The 17,173-nt window shown below is 42.8% G+C and overlaps 1 protein-coding gene across 1 annotated transcript; it reads left to right on the top strand.

Moving 5' to 3' along the window:
• Positions 1–539: 539 nt before the first annotated feature.
• On the top strand, positions 540–11,815 carry LOC119383851 (uncharacterized). Its single transcript, XM_037652125.2, has 8 exons — positions 540–776; positions 3,716–3,951; positions 6,787–6,941; positions 8,227–8,377; positions 8,522–8,665; positions 8,831–8,965; positions 10,053–10,205; positions 10,548–11,815. The coding sequence occupies exons 1-8, from the start codon at positions 581–583 to the stop codon at positions 10,851–10,853; spliced, it is 1,476 nt and encodes a 491-aa protein (XP_037508053.1). The 5' UTR covers positions 540–580; the 3' UTR covers positions 10,854–11,815.
• The last annotated feature ends 5,358 nt before the right edge of the window (positions 11,816–17,173 follow it).

Below are 17,173 nucleotides of genomic sequence, written 5' to 3'. Positions count from 1 at the left end.
AAGGGTTCAAAAATTCATGTAGTTAGGAGACAGGGGGTTGCCATGGAGTGACGGATAAGCACGCCGTGCACAGCCATTTTTAATATGGAAGTGATGGCCATTGTGGAAACTGTCATCAGCGAGTTGCTCTATTGCTACTTTAGCCCCGCCACGGTGGTATAGTGGTTATGGCACTCGACTGCTGACCCGAAGGTCGCGGGATCGAATCCCGGCCGCGGCGGCTGCATTTTCGGTGGAGGCGAAAATGGCTGAGGCCCGTGTACTTAGATTTAGGTGCACGTTAAAGAACCCCAGGTGGTCGAAATTTCCGGAGCCCTCCACTACGGCGTCTCTCATAATCATATCGTGGTTTTGGGACGTTAAACCCCAGATATTATTATATTATTATTATCTATTGCTACTTTAGCCTTGTCATGCTTAAGTCTTGGAAGACCAAAACTTCTGCCGAGTTTAGTAACGCTCGCACTCGCTATTAAAGTTTTTAATATTTATGTTTCTTGCTTGGGTGCGTGTGCGTTTTGTTTACGGGTGTGGTTTACAGCAGCTTCACTAATTTCACAGGTGGAGACATACATGAATAATGGCGTGTTCGACGGTGCCACAGGACATCACCGGCGTTCTGAGAGGGCACTGCAAGGAGTGCGAATGCAGTGGTTTTCAGCGCCTTGTTGATCTAGTTGGCCATGAAAAAGTACCTATTGGCTGGTGCATTCTCTGCGGACACTCGCCTGTCTCACATGGAGCTCTCGTTAGCCTCTATGAGGGTGCCCAAGAGGGTAAGTATTATTCATTTGTACAAACCCCCAAATTTCAACTGCCTTGTTTTAGGTTGGCAGCACACTGTCATGCCCGTTAAGAGGCAAACTTGCTGGCATATGGAGGTTTTGTATGTTCACTCTATGCATATACTCTTACGTTCAGCCCCCTCAGCAACATTGCACTGGTGATAACTGAAGCTTATGTTAGCAGCATTCTTAGAACCTGAATAGGGCACAGGTTTTCACTGGGCTGCTGCTCTTTTTTTCTTTCGTGTTTGGTTACTGGCAAGCCAGAGGAAATTCTTTTGTGCCCTTTCAAATGTAAGGTGCGTTTACATTCTTCTAGATGGAATTTATGCTCTCGGTGCAACAGCACTGCGAGTATGTGCTGTGTTCTAAGTTGGATATTCGAGTCGTCATATTGTCTCTATCCAGTACTGTACAATGCAGGGAATACAAAAATGCTGATGTGCTGTGGTAAGTGAAGTCAAGTGAAGCTTCAGCGATTCAAGCTATTCCAGTCCTTATTAAATATTTCCATAATTTACTTAGTTGTGCCGACCACTTATAACGTAACCATATATATATATATATATATATATATATATATATATATATATATATATATATATATATAGTGCAGGACCGGTTACAATGCGGTCTTTTTCGACTCCCGTTTACCCTCCCATAGAACACCGTGTATACGCATACCGCCTATTGTGCAGTCCCCCAAGATGAAATACCGTATATAATGCGGTTGCGGGAAAATGTTTCTGACAAACGCGGTAGCGAGTGCGGTTCTCAAAGGAGGTACGCCTGCTGGGGAGGGAACGGCGAGATCGTTACGAAGGACGAGGGCACGCGCAGTGAACGAACGAGGGGCGGAAAGGAGGTAAAAAAAAAAGGCCGCGGCAGCGCTGCGCGGACTCGCCGAGTGGGGAAGGATGGTGGTTGCCTAGGCGACGGAGAAGCCTTTGCGCCGGCAAGGCTCCGACAGCGTTGGCTCCGGCGGCGCGCTCCGCGTGGAACGTGCGATCGCGTCCTCATCAACGCTTAAAGATTCCTGTCGGGAAAAGCGTCGTCGTTATCACGCTTGCTACAGATATCGCGTTTGCTACCGCTTCCGCAAATTCAAAAGTTTTACGTCTTCGTGACGTGAGCTTTCGCCTTTTCTCCCAGTGCGCGGACTTGAACGAGCTTGGCGGGCTTTTGTCGCCGTTGATCTCCCGGCCGCGAACACACACGTCGTATCACGCGCGCTGTTCTTAGGTTAGTGCTTGAGTGCGATCTTTTCGACGTCCGATCTTCATGTTGTCTTGGACAAACTTCCCACGACAACATGCTGAATAGAAGGCTAGGCCTAATCAGTGTTGGTTGCTTTTTGGTAGCTGTCGCGGGCGATCAAAGTTGCGGTTTGGTGCGGTATCAACGAAACTCTTTGCGATGGCTGCACTTGAAGGGAAGGAAATCATATCGTTAATGAAAACGAGGGCATGGTTGGCATATACAACTCTCGAATGGGGGTTCCCGATTCGATTGCAATGTCTTGGACATCGGGTGCGCGCCCGTGAAATCGAACGATCGGTACCGTCCAGCGCGCGAAATTTCGGTCGCGATTTCACATAGTTTTTGTGTAATGCGCATACCTCGAGGTGGCCTGAAAGTCGGCGAATTTCTGCGATTGCGCTTTGTTTTGCTTGCTTTTTCCCCCCGCGTTCATTTCGTTGGCAATGCGGGTCTTCATTCGAAAATTTAAGTGGTCGTAAGCGCCCCGAATCGCATGTCTCGATATCGGACACGCGAGGCTACATGCTCAACACGTTTTACGCAAGTGCAGCCTTTGAAGAAGGTTGTTTCTGTTATAGTGCGGTACCGCTTATAGTGCGGATCTTCGCGACTCCGGCGACTTACGTTATAAGCGGTCTCTGCTTCTACCTGGGGCTGCTTACAGTGATGGCCTATGTAGTAAAATAGCTCGTTAGGGACGTTGGTACACCTTTTGAAAGTAAACAGCGCAGACAATGGACAGTGAAAGAAACATTAATCCACCAATTTTCTGAAATGAACTTAAATTACGAGTCTGCACTTGTCTTATTTTGCTGTCCCTTATCATCTGTGCTGTTTACTTTCTTCAAAGAATACCTTTGTACCTCATTTCATGACACTTTTGCTTTGATAACTGATGAACTTGGTCAAAGCTTTGTGCAGCAAACAAACCTCTCAGAGAACAGCTTTGCATATTTAGATGATTTTTTCTGTTGACATTGATAAAGATTGGAGTCTGAGACTGCCATTTATAAGATCAATTCATCACAGGGCGATTCTCCATAAAACTGGCTGTTAGAATGGATGAAAGTAATTTTACACCAAGTTGAGCTGCTGTTTGCATTCAAAAGCAAGTGCGAAAGCTTTGTCAGGAGTGTAGCATGTCGTGCTAAATGTCCAAGCTACTACTATCGCACTGCCGAAAAAATCTTCCAAGAATATTTTTTTGTCCAGTTCCCAGTCCTGTCATGGCACGTTAAAAATGTTCTTAATAAATTTATTCTTGTAGTGCACTTCAGCTTTTTTATTACCTACAAAAGGTGAATGAGGCTTAATTGGGCACCCATCGGAAATGCGTGTACCAATACACTGCAATCTTTTTCAAGCACCATGGCATTCGAAAAAAGAAATGTTTGCTCTTTGCTGCAATATTTAGTTGTCAATTATTTGGTAATTAAAACAAATCGCTTGAACAGTTTTATGAATCCCGACGTCTGTATTCACTGTGCAGCATAAGTGTACGGCATGCACCTGAGAAACATTGATTGCCCACAGCAAATATGAAGCCGAGTTTTTTCATGACTTTATAAAAACCGTCATTTGGAGCCTAAAATTTTGAGTGGATTTAGGACACACAGTGCAGATTAAAAAATTTTCTGACCTCACCGATTTGCGTTTTTGTACTTCTACAGGATGTCTGCAGGAAGCTGGATCTTGCAGTGCATCGCAACAGTCTTTTGCTGGACAAATATGTGACCAGTGGTCAACGGACACCACAACTTACCCAGAAGGAGGGCCTGAGCAATCTGTTGAAGATTATTCATTTGACAGTGCAGCGGGCAATGACGTTCGGCACCCAGGAAGTGCTTCCGCCCCTGTACTGACGCAAGGGGCCGAAGAAAGTTGTCGTTCAAGCACCTCGACCCAGGTACATCATAAGTGTGGACACTGCGACTTTTCAACTTATTATTTTAGTCGTTTTGCATCTCACATGAAAGTTGCTCATCCTTCTGTTAAAAGGTACACCTGTGCCCTTTGTAAGGTCACTTTTGCAGCTGTTACCCGTTATAAACAGCATTTTGATGAGTTTCACAGCTTGATCGTGGCCAGTGAAGAGCAGCATTTGATGAGTAGCGACAGCGAAATGGTCCACCAGGACATGAGCATTGAAACTGAGGTCTCAGAATTTGAGCCGTCTGTGCTCAATGATGAAGCAAGGCTCTCCGATCTGTGTAGGCTTTTGGAGGGTGAGCACAGATGTGCAAAAAAAGCTGTCAGTGCTGTTGTCAAAACATTTCGGATATGTTCCATGCAAAGGGCCTTCAGCTAGACGCATCAGGTTTGTTAACTGACAAGGCAAGAAAACGTCAGTATGAGCGTAATAACATATATGTTAGACCTTGCAAAAAAGCACTTCCCAATGGTTCCCATGGTTATTATGTATCACTAAGGGCACTTTTAGAAAACTTGTACAAACATCCAGAAACAAGTAGCCATCTTCAGCAAAAGTTTGTTCTCTCTGAAGATGGTTTCCTGAGGGACCTGTGTGATGGTTTGAGGTTCAGGCGCCATGCTATGTTGAATAATCAGGATAGTGGCCTTGGCATGCTTCTATACTGCGACGATGTAGAAATTGCCAACCCTTTGGGCATGAAAAGAGGCATGCGTGGAAAGCTCACACTGTTTTATGTAATATTTGCCAACTTTCCTCCCCCAAGCAGGTCGCAGCTGAACTCAATTTTTTTCCTTGCTGTTGGTTATGCGAACGACCTGAAAACACCAGATGCTAAAGCAGAACTGCTTCAAGATTTTATTCAGACAGTGAATGAACTGTCAGACAAAGGAATCTCATTTAAAGTTCGGGAAAAAGAAATCAAGACCTATGGCTGTCTTCTTGCATTTCTCGGTGATAGTTTAGCAGCACATAATATTGCTGGCTTCAAGGAATCATTTTCGCCAACTGTTCGTTATGCGTGCCGCCGCTGCAATGCACTCACGAGTGATTTCCCTAAGATTTTGTTACATTCCGACTGCCGTTTGAGAAGTGACAGTGAAATTCAAGATAAAGTTGAATTGTTGAAGAAAGCAAAGAACTTGGCTGAGCACAAGGAAATATCGGCAGCTTCAGGCATCAAGGGACCTTCAGTGCTTCACCTCGTAACAGGGTTTTCATTGACTGAGGATGTACTCTTTGACCCTATGCATATATTGTTAGAAGGTGTACTGCCTAAAGAAGTCTCCTTGTTTCTCCGTCACCAAGTGCACACCCGTCGGGTATTTAGTAGAAAACAACTGAATGAAGCATTAAGGAAGTTCAGTTTTCATTCATCTATAAATTCAGGAGAGCGCCCCCATTTGTTTGACGCTTCGCTCTCGGTGGTGTCTTCAGCAAGTGCAATGGGAATTTTTGTTCTGCACCTCCCGCTTATTCTGAATAGCATTGTTCCTTTCAACCTGCTGGATCAATTCTACCATTGTCTGATAATGGCTGTCCAGATAACACAGCTTGTACTTTCTCCACTTTTGAGTGTCGAGGCCCTAGGTGACTTAGAGTCCTTGATTATGCGGCACCAAAGGCTCTACTTAACTTGCTATGGGGAAGAAGCATTCACGCCAAAAATGCACATGTTAGTTCATATAGTCGAGCAAATAAAGCAGCATGGGCCAGGCCACCATCATTGGACCATGAGATGCGAAGGGAAAAATGCACTGCCGAAGTCAAAAAAGTTTTTTAATTTCAAGAATGTCCCATATTCAATCAGTGAATTCTATCAAATGAAACTGTCGCATTCTATGTGGCATGGAGATGGCTCAGCAAAGGATTGCTTTCTCGGTCATGATAATGAGCACACCTCGGGTGCACCGTATCCCCTCACGCGTCAATTTGTTGCTGCAGGTGCACCGGCAACAGCACTTGAGTTAATGGGCTGCTCATTGAAAGCAGTAATAATTCAGAATGTTTCTATCAAACCTAATGATGTGGTGATGACACGTACTGTGTCAGGAGATGCTGGCTTCTTGAAAATTGTTGCTATTGTTCGTCATCTGAAGAAGCTTTTTTTTCTTTGCAACCTAATGGTTGTTCGGTGTTATGATGAATGTTTAAACTGTTTTATTTTAAAGGAAACGAGCCATGAAAGCGTAGTAACAGAAGAAAGATTGTTGCTGGCTTGCCCTGTGTACACATACAAATGCGACCGTGGTTTCTACTGCCTGTGTAAATATTATACACAACTTCCATAAGTGTGTACTGTATTTATTTGAACATTGTATCATATAATTCTTAGTAAGTGAAAGTGAAAATTGCCATTGCATTGACTGACCAAAGTTGCAGGTGGTTAGTGCCATGTGTTTTTAAAAAGTGTTTCTGTTAGCAGCGCATGAATTATTCAACAAGTTTGGAAGACATGCTTCATTATACAAGTGTCAGAGCTCTACTGGAGTTTGCTTGTGTGGTGTGGGACCCCCAGCATGATAATTGACTTGCTATGCTTGAACATGTGTCAAACAGTTGCCAGGTTTCTCATCAATAAAAACTTCACTGTCATGTTCTGGCCATGCCTGGAAGGTCTGTGTGATGCAATGAAGCACCACAGCATTTAAATACTCATTTTTTTCAGCATGAGCAAACTGCCTCAATTGAAATAAACACCTTGACGAGGGAAACCAAATAGAAAGTTCATTGTCAGGTGCATCTGACAAAGTTCAAGCACTAGGTGTTTATGGTGCAAAGTGTGAAATTGTTACACGCATTCTCATGCAGAAAGCACAATCAAAATCAGCTCGACACTGGAACAAAACATGTCTGCCAAAATTTTCTGCATACCTGCGACCCCTGCTTGAAGGTGAAGAAATGCCATCGAAGACACGACAGCGCATGACAGCGCAAATGAGGGATGACGTCATTGCTTTTATGGAGTGAGTAAACACCAGAACTGAAGTAGCAGTTCTGTATATCAAATAGCACATTTGATTTTTGATAGGTGTGGATGTACATCACTGCGAAGCCCTAGGTATTAGTAAAGTGGAAGATAGGTGTGCAGCTATAAAAATGAATTGGGCAGGCTTCGAGTCAGATATTGGTTCCATCAGAGTTACAGAACGGGTAACAAGAGAAGGGAAGTGCAGTGATGGACGGCAGAAAACTAGGTGGGGTGGTGAAATAAGGAAATTGCCAGTTGTAGATTGGAATGGGCTAGCGCAAGACAGGAGCAGTTGGAGATTGCAGGGACAGGCCTCCTTCCTGCAGCGGACATAAATATAGGATGATGTGTCATATATATATATATATATATATATATATATAGAGAGAGAGAGAGAGAGAGAGAGAGAGAGAGAGATTGATTATGGGAAGAATGACAGGTACCGGAAGGGACGAAAGGCAAAAATTGTAAGGCCAAAATAAAATGAAGGTAAGATTGTCTAAGACGCGTATTTTTGACAATACAGCTTCAGCAGATGATGAATTGAGGTAAACGTCAGATTTCAAACTTTACTGGCGCATTCTGATACCAGCCAGATGTCGGTGCCCTCAATGCAATTCTATCAGCCGAATTTTACTAAACATAAGAGAAAGGTTGCCTTGCATTATATTATGGGAGAATATGTTACTTCTTTACTGCTACTTCATTCTTCACAAAGAGTTTTGGTGTTGAAGTTCGCATCAAGAGTAGTGATCGAAATGTTTTGTTTTTAACTTACTGCAAGCTGTAGCATTTTTTTTTTGTGTCCGGTATAATAGTAGAGTGGTTTTTCTTCCTCATGTTGACTTCAAAGAAGCAGAAAATGAAGTATCCATGTGATGTTCCATGGTACCTTAACAGATGACACAATGCTATCTTCAGGGTTGGATGTGTTTGGTGTGAGCTTTGCTGACATGCACAGTGCCATCTTGCATCCCTCTAAGACTAAAAGGCTGAAATTCAATCCAGCACCATGATTGAATGTGTCATAACTCCAGCTTGATCTCATATTTGCCTCTTGTATACATTTAAAAATTGGATGTAGAGATAAATTAGTAAGTGGTACGGAATAAGCTAGAGTGATGAACAAAGTTTTTAAGTGAGTCATTATTCTTCTGACAATATGCCAGAGCAGCAGAAAGCTTTTATACAGCATTTGTTCTAGCCTTAATTGTGTGATAGTTGATGATTTGTACAGTACATGACTTACCAGTATCTGTACCATCTTGCCCTTATTTCAGCGAAAACCACTTAATTCAAAGTGACAACAGTGCAATCAGAAGGTGGGAGTACCGGGCATTTTGTGATGCACTTTATGAAGCATATCCAGACATGAAATGGGAAACCGAACGAGCCAGGAAGGTGCAGAAACTTGACAGTGAACTTGGCTGGGTGAGTAGGAGCCGATCCAAAAATGGGTCAGACAGATGCACTGTGGGTGACAAAATGCGTCCGCAGTCTGGGATAATTCTGCTAAGGGTGCTTCTACCTGATGGTAAGCCACCGTGGTAATATTGGCTTCTTTTCTTTTTAAAGAGCACTTTCATGCGGTCAGTAAGCACAACAAGAAAGACAAGGAAGCTACGGATGCAAAAGCTACACGTGTTGTCTTCAGTGAGTGCAGGCAGTGGTGCTGACAGGCCTCTAATATCAAGCGCTGATGCAGAATGTGAGCTCAAGGTAAGGACTACCTTGTAACAGACTAGACAGATTTGCTTGACTATCACAGGATGCAATTTATGACCAGCTATAAGCCTTGTCATAGTAGTGGAGACTGTCAAATATTCTTTGAATGGATGCTTCATGACCTATATATTGTGAAAATGAAATGTTGCTTACTTTCAGACAATCAAGGATACCATTTCTGACCCAGCAGATTTGGATATCAGCAGAATGAAAGTCTTGCTGGAGGCAACACTTGATGCTCGACGGAAAAGCCCAGAGGACGAACTTCCTGTGTACTTTTTGAACCCAAATGTGGTACGACTAGTTTAAATTCGTGACTTTCCATTTCTCGTAATGCTATGACAGTTTTCGCTTTTTTATGAATTCATGGTAGTGATTGATCCCAAAGTAAGTGCCCCACATGACACTAGAGTGCTGCATGTAGTGTGCACATTGGGTGTCTCGTCTGCCATGCCTTCTAGTTGATTTGGTAAAGTGTATTACAGTTGGAAAAGTTGATACTTTCAACAATGCTACATAGGCTGAATTCTATCGTTAGAGGGGCCCTTAAACACCACTCGGCTTTGCGAAAAAAAAACATTCAGTGAATGACATGTCTACTTTGAACATCTCAGCCAAATTTTGCACTTGGGTGCGACGTGTGGAGCTCACAAGCAAAGCGTGAAGTTACGTTTATCACAAACGCTCTTGTTTCAATGGAAGACATGTTCCTCACTCTTCTGTGTGCTTTATTTCGTCATAAAGCACATTCACACTTAGGCGGCTGCTATTGGTTGCTGTGGTCAGCTACGCAGCGTAGATACCGCCACAAGTCCACTGGCTAAGTGCACTGTGGCTAGCTGATGACAACAGCGTTTGGGTTACGTTTACCGTGGTGTAGGCATGAAAATTGGAAGTCGTGGGTGAAATTTGAACTGCGCGCCATGATGACATTTAGAAGGCAGAGGTTTGTGGGCACACCCCACTCTGCCATAGTTTTCGCAGTGCAAAACATTGAAATAGGATTGGGAGCACATCGGAGGCTGGGTTTGATTGCCGATAATTCTGCTTTCGCTGAACGCATTGAAGTACTTCTTGCAGCAAAGTATTGCTGAAATACCTTATTTTGACTTCAAATGCCTTTCTCAATTTCCATAAAAAAGTGGTTCAGGGCCTCATTTAGTGTCCACATTTCCACACAAAGGCAGAAGAATTGTAGCATTGCAGTTTTTGTATTTTGGAAACTGATTCCTCTTTTAAATAGAAACCTTGCTAGCTTTCTGACACCATTTTTGAAACCTACTGCATAGCACAATCGAGAAATTTCTGATTCCAGAGATTGAGCCTTGTCGCTGTGTCTAGCCTCCTGGATATACTGAGCGCTGTGTCTACATTTTTGCAGCTTGCACTTGAGGCTGAAATCAGGTTTCAAGCTAATTTTGGACACATGGAATCCAAACTTCAAGATATCCGAAAAACACTGGGCCGAGCGAGCTTCATTGACATTGACAAGTACCTTCGGCCAAAAAAAGCCGAATTTGCCTTGATCTCATTGGTAAGTGTTCTTTATGCTCAACATGCCAACAAGCCTTTACTTATGTGCTAGACCATATTTTAGGAGATTTAGTAGAAATGACCGATCTATGTCACATTTATGGTTTAGCAAAAGTCATCATCATCATCAGCCTGTCTACGCCCACTGCAGGGCAAAGGCCTCTCCCATGTTCCGCCAATCAACCCGGTCTTTTTAAAGATAGTGCTTTTTAAAGATAATTTCATTTTGTTTAGTTTAGGCAAAGTTATGGATACCTGTTTATAAAAATTTAATAGCTATCAGTTCTGGCAAATACCACAGGACACTTTTCTGCATGGCAGTGAACCAAAACTTCTTTTTAAGGAAACACATGAACGAGACGTGCCTATCCCAGGCCCTTGTATCATCACGCAAGATGAAGGAAACAAAGTCATCTACAAAGGCCACACCATTGACCTGGCTGCGGGATCATCGCTGGAGCATGCTCTCATCGTTTGCCTAACACTTTACTTTGTCTTGGATGTCACGTACCCACACGCATTTGGTCAAACCTTGGGTTTGATCCACACAGCATTAGTTAAGAGAGAGCCATTTGCACGCTGCTTGATGTCACACAAACTTAAGCTGCTGTTGAAGCAGTTGAAACATTCTCCTGCAAGAACTACTTAGCTGTCTAGATGTTGCGTGTGGCATCTTTTTTTTGTTCTCTCAGCACAAACAATGCGAAAGAAGCACCTTTTCCTTCTAAACATGTAAGGGTAAACAAAATTTTTACCTATTATACAGAGCATTCCTCTCAGCCTTCTTTTTAGTGGCGACACATCTTGTTCTTTCCTCCACGTAGCCTTCTGAATTACTCCTCGTTCACTGTTTGTTTGATGCAGTGGAGTAGCTGTTTAGTGCTTGTGCTTGCTTGTGCTTGCTCTGGTGCGCGGTGCTACAGCAATGTAGTAGAGGTATGCTGTAAAAAGCATCCTTCGCTTGCTTTAGTGGTTTTGGTAAACAAATTTACAATACAGCAGCAAATACTCAGTAATTGTGAACTGCATTCTGTGATAATAGCTTGTGCTGGAAGGTTTATCCTTGGCAGCAGGTTTAGTTTCAAGCAAAGTATGTACCTGTCTTTGAGCTTTGAAGCTGCCTTATATTTTAGTATTATCTAGTCAGGCAGAGAAGTCCCATTTGGAGGAAAGTGTCTTTATATGTTTTATAACTTGTGAGCGGTACTGTAAGTAATCGAGAATTTCTGAGCAGTACCTTGTCATTGTGGCAGTGGTGCTAAGACATCTCAATATGTTTGGATGTATTGTGATAACAGAAGGTTGCTTTTTGTTGGGCCTGCTCTTGTTTTTGCTATATTGGTGTTCTTGCTTTTAATACACGGGGAGAACTCGTTTTTTAAGATATCAAGGTCAAACGGAAGTATGATCTTGTATAATGGTATCATTTAGCAGTTTTTCATTGACTACACATTGTATTGCTGGCATGTAGCCTTCAGTATTACTCCTTAGTCGTTTTTTGCTGTGAAGTATATGTCTGCTGCTTGTTTCGTAATTTGCTTTGACGTTCTTGTTCCTGCATTTCTGCAGTTCTGATACAATTGTGTAAAATGGCTTTTATATAATAAAGTATCAAGTACAGCATCTATGTAATCTTTACAGTGGTTTTCTACTACTGAATAGGTGTATTTTCATTTTGAAACAGCACGAGTTTGTTTTTAGCACCAATTTACAGCAAGACTTCTAGCAGAATATTTTACAGTTGCTTCCAGCAATTTAATACCGTGGGCGGCATGGCTACCTGAAACAGCGTTCCAGATATTAATATAAGGAGTATTGTTCCTGGTAATATAGCAGTCTATTTATACAAAACAGCGTTCCGTAAATATATATGTGGAACATGGTTTTACTTATATCATTCTGCACAGAAGAGGAACATTGTTCCAGGTATTAATGTGGGAAACATGGTTTCTCTTACATCATTCAAAACTTCAGAGCAACAATGTTCTACATAAATAAACTTTTATCCAGTTCATGTGTTACTCTTATATAAGGGGAACTTTTTTGCAAAAAAGTTGCCCTTACTAAGTGGAACCTATGTGTAACCAGATTAAGAGTGTAATAAAGCTCATGAAAAAGCAGTAATTCAGTAATATAAGGTGCTAGAACGTCAAATCGATAGAGGAAGCATTAAAGTAAAGGCAGCAGCATCAAAATAGCGAAAAGGCAGCTTTGTTTGGGAAGGAATAAAATGCGTGCTCGAGGACAAGCAGGGAAATACTCTCAACAATTTAAATGACATAGTTAGGGTGGCAGACGAATTCGACGCTCAACTCTATACAGGTTGCAAATAAATCATCCATCCGCGAGTGAAAGTAACGTCGATCAAAATAAATGGACCTCGACTAGGCACGTAATGCGTATAGCAGAAAACAGATGTCCAGATAGAGCAAGAGAATGGTTACCAGGGAATGTGAAACGCAGTCAAGGGAGGCAAATAGTTAGCTGTAGCTACGAAATGGAGAGGTTCGAAATGGAGAGCTCGCACAGGCTAACGTAAACTGAAGGTCACTGGGTGGTGCCTTCCTCTTGCAGTGAACATAAATAGGCTGAAAATGACAATGATGCTGATGATGATATTGCCACACTTATTGTGAATTGCACTGTTTGCGCGGAATGATTAGCGTGATAAGCGTCGACGGGTCGAATAATCAGCCAACGAATGAACAATGCATATGTTTAGAAATAGCAGCAAGTTGTTGCGCCTTATCCATAATGCGTCCACCAACGCACTTCACCATTCATAATCGAAGCCGTTATCACAGAAGATCATTGCGCGTCATTGGTTTAGCCTGAAATTATGTGAATTTCGCTCTGCATCCTTCGGGCGAAAAATTCTTCGCGTGATGAACCGCGTTGTTCATCTTGTGCTGCCATTCCACATGTAATTGTTTGCTGCGGCAACAAAACTATATACACGGATGAGTTGATCGTATTAAGTGCGTGTCAATCTAAAAAATTCTGGATGTTACCAGAAAATACGATTTTATTCATTATTCCTGTTGCTTCATATACTGCCCACAATTTCCTTGGGAGTCACTTATCGTCAAATTGAAGACTGTTATTACGGAATTCTTGGCTCAAGCCAAACAACTCTTTACATCGGTATTAAAATAGCAGTGATAATTGTTGAGGCCTTCCTTATTGCAGTTTCTATGCTTTCGCTAAAATGCTACCATTGTTCAAGCTAAGAATGGTGCTCCACCACCCACAACAGTATACCTCCGTCTGGAGTCCGTCATTTGGAGAACTTGCGGCACCTTTCTTTCTGGGCAAGTATTATCCCCCACGACAGGCTTTCTTGTTGAAACCACTGTTATAGCTGAATGCATAAGGTCGTCAACAATGTTCAAGACTCTACCTTCTATTGAATTGAACCGGTATCTTTTTTTGGATCGGTAACGTCAAATATACACAGACATCACAAATCCTGTGCTACTTGTTATCAGAGTGAACAGTAATGAATATAAAGTGATCATCTGAAAGATACCGACGGGCTTCATTAGTTTGCTTGACTCGCACTCATTTATTACGAAAAGCAGTTGCAGAGTCACTTTCAGTACTGCCAAAACATGACGAGTAAATTGTTTGCAATACCCACAACATCGCCTGTGTGCAATACAGCATTGCCTACTTTTGCTCCCGTGATGCAAACACTGATGCCATTATTTTCATTATTTTGGTAGCAAGAAACAGGCAATGTTCTGTTTGCCGCCCGTCAGAGGCGAATGTACATAACTTTAGCGATTACGAAATACGTATGCCCTAATAGGCGCCGTAAAAATTTACATCACGGCGTTTGGTGCGTGCATTTCCAGAAGGCGTTGCCTCCCGAATTTTCTTTCCTGAATTTCCTCATTTAGCAAGCGTATTCTTGTAGTAAGAGTGGTGCTTTCGGAATGGACTGCAGATCCTGACAGCGAAACTTCACCTTCAAGAGCTCATCACATTCATTACATGTTTGCGGTAATTTAGTGCTTCTTTGAACAGCGAAGCTGTTCTAATTCGGCGTAAAGTGTCGACCCTGCCGCTATCATCATCATAAACCGGTATATTTGACAGAATTTGTGAAAATTCTACCACTCACCACTAGAGCGTGGCCTGTAATAACCCTGAGAACGAGTACAGAGGGAGACAGAGAAATAAAGAAAGGAAGAAACAGCGAAATTCAAACCCCCTTACTGGTGAAGGGGTTTGCCGGGCTACGAGGATACCAAACCAAGAAATATAAAAAAACAAATGACTAAATGGGCTGCCTAGTGACGTAGGCGTAACCAACCAGATTAACATTAAGGGGGCCCTAGAGGAAACAATGATTCGGCTTACATTTATAGAGTGTACTACGAGAGATATAATGTGGTAATTTTACCATCTAATATTAAATAATAGAGGTGAAATGAAGGTCAATGTTTGATTCTTGAATTTCGCGCCGAAATCTCCGCGCGTGGCATCGCAAATTTCAAAGTGCATTTTTTGTGTTTTAGCGACATTCGCTCTACAAAATTTCCAGAAACAGGCAATGTTCTGTTTGCCGCCCGTCAGAGGCGAATGTGCATAACTTTAGCGATTACGAAATACGTATGGCCTAATAGGCGCCGTCAAAATTTACATCACGGCGTTTGGTGCGTGAATTTCCAGAAGGCGTTGCCTCCCGCTTTTTCTTTTCCTGAATTTTCTCATTTAGCAAGCGTATTCTTGTAGTAAGAGTGGTGCTTTCGGAATGGTGAAATTGTAAGTTACTAATACGCGATAAATCGCTTTTTTTCTCTTTTGTGTTCGTTTAAGAACAAGTCGTGTCGCTTGACCAGCAGTTCTGTAGGACTAAAATTTCAATATTTCTTCCTGGATTGTCTATATTCCATCGCAAATCACTCGGATTAGAGAGCGCTACAATACATAATTGCGCTTTGTGCGATATGCCGTTGTAAGGCTAGACGTGAGTAAATACAAAGCTACAAGTGAAAATTTCAGGGTCCAGGTTTCTTAGACTCTGCGGATGTTCAGCAATTCACGCTAGTATCGATGCGTGAAGAAACCATTAGGAAGCATTCTGTGATGATTTCTGCTCCGGTCTGCGCATACCATCCTTCCCTTGGGAAAAAACCGGCGTTAGTCAGCGATGGTGAGAAGGTAAAGAATCGGTGCTTATATGTGGCATCGTGAGCGCTAAGGGAATAGAACAGCGATGTAAATACCCGGTTGCATCAAGCGTAATTCTGGAAGGGAATCGATGCCTAGGTCGCGACAGCACGGGATCGGTGCTGATAACACGAAATATCAGTAGGAGGAAATGATGCGAGAAACCGCAGCGGCATCCCTGTGGGCCTGATTTCATTACCCCAAATTGCATTTTTGGATCATGGTTTCGGTTTTACTTGGGTCGATTGACGTTCTTAGGTTGAAAACGGACCAATCGGTATGACAGTATACACAGACTAAAAAATGTGACGTCAATCAGGCATTCCAACTGGAACAAAGCCTACCCTCATAAGCTCACCGTCATCATTACTGGACTCTAGCCCTGCGATCGCGCTATGTTTTACACGATAGCATTAAAGAGCTCGTTACGCAGACAGTCCAGTGTTGGCATCGGTGTCGGCGTTGTGAACAAAAAATCATCATCTTGTCCGTGACAGAAAAATCGATAAATATGCAAATAAAATAAATGACAAAAATTGCCGGTTCGAGTGAGAATTGAATCCAAGCCGTATGCGTGGCAAGCAGGTCTTCTACCAGAGAGCCACCTCATTGCTTGAAGCTGCTTCGGATAAAAACACTATATGAATGCCCTATTGGAAAAAGACACAAGGTGGGCATGGTGGATACCCCCATCCACCATTATTGTAGATTAATGTAGTGGGTGGACAGTGGACGGTGGTGGATGGTGGACAAGGTGAGTGGATAGTGGACAGTAGTTTAGGTGGGCAGATGATGGACGGTAGCCTTGGTAGGTAGAAAGTCTGCTGTGTATAAGGTACGTGGCAGCTACAGGGATGGCGCGCATATTTCTCAATTAACTATTTACACAAGGCACAAAGGTTAAAGGGGCCCTGAGACACTTTTGCGACTGCCTTATTTAGCACCGCAAATGCGTGTATATGAATGCCGAGACGAACGCAAAAAGAATTATGCAAAATGATGCACGAAAAATGGAGTTATTAGTCCATGAAGTTCAAACCTCAAGCAGACGACGACGAAAAAGCTTTTCTTCGCATTTCACTCTCCCGCTGACGTCAAAGGCCGGTTCCAATCACCGCGCGCGTCTTATAATGACATACCGGAAATGACACCTCATGGTGGCCTTCACGCAGTGCCTTGCTACCGCTCTTTTTGACGGCGTTGTTACCATGGTTACGACAAACCACGTGCGTCAGCTAGCGGACGCTCCCATTATTTGTCGTGTAGTGCGCACAATGAGTCTGGAAGACCTAACAGACCTCGTGCGCGAGCTCTTGTTACGCAGCGATGGCTTACGCAGCAATGTCGGCGCATTCCACAGTACCTGAACAAGCGCTGAAAACGACATGCTTAATTTTTGTCGCAGGGCCACTTTAACGACAGAAAACAAATTGTTAACTCCCAGTTTTCGTTCCAAATTTGTTATCAGGCAAAACAGGCACCATAATACCATGCTTGCACTAAGCAACAAATTGGCTCAGTGAATAGGTTATTCACTTTTCTGTATTTCTTGGTGTTGTGCTTACTCCTTTGCCTCGTGGAGCAGCTTCTGCAGAAAACCCTCGTAGAAAACCCTCACCACTACATCACGGCAGTTCCTCGGTGGCTCTAATGAAGCGGCTACAAAGAGATGCATTTCTCCAAGGAACGTGAAAAATAATAAAAAGCATCAATAAAAAATATAAATGATTTGTTTAGCAATGAGCATATTGATGCGTCTTACACTGCTCCTTTCGCACAATGAAATACATA

Source organism: Rhipicephalus sanguineus, chromosome 2 (genome assembly GCF_013339695.2).
Source record: "Rhipicephalus sanguineus isolate Rsan-2018 chromosome 2, BIME_Rsan_1.4, whole genome shotgun sequence".
NCBI classification, from domain to species: Eukaryota; Metazoa; Arthropoda; class Arachnida; order Ixodida; family Ixodidae; genus Rhipicephalus; species Rhipicephalus sanguineus.
This window is presented reverse-complemented; position numbering and strand designations above follow the sequence as displayed.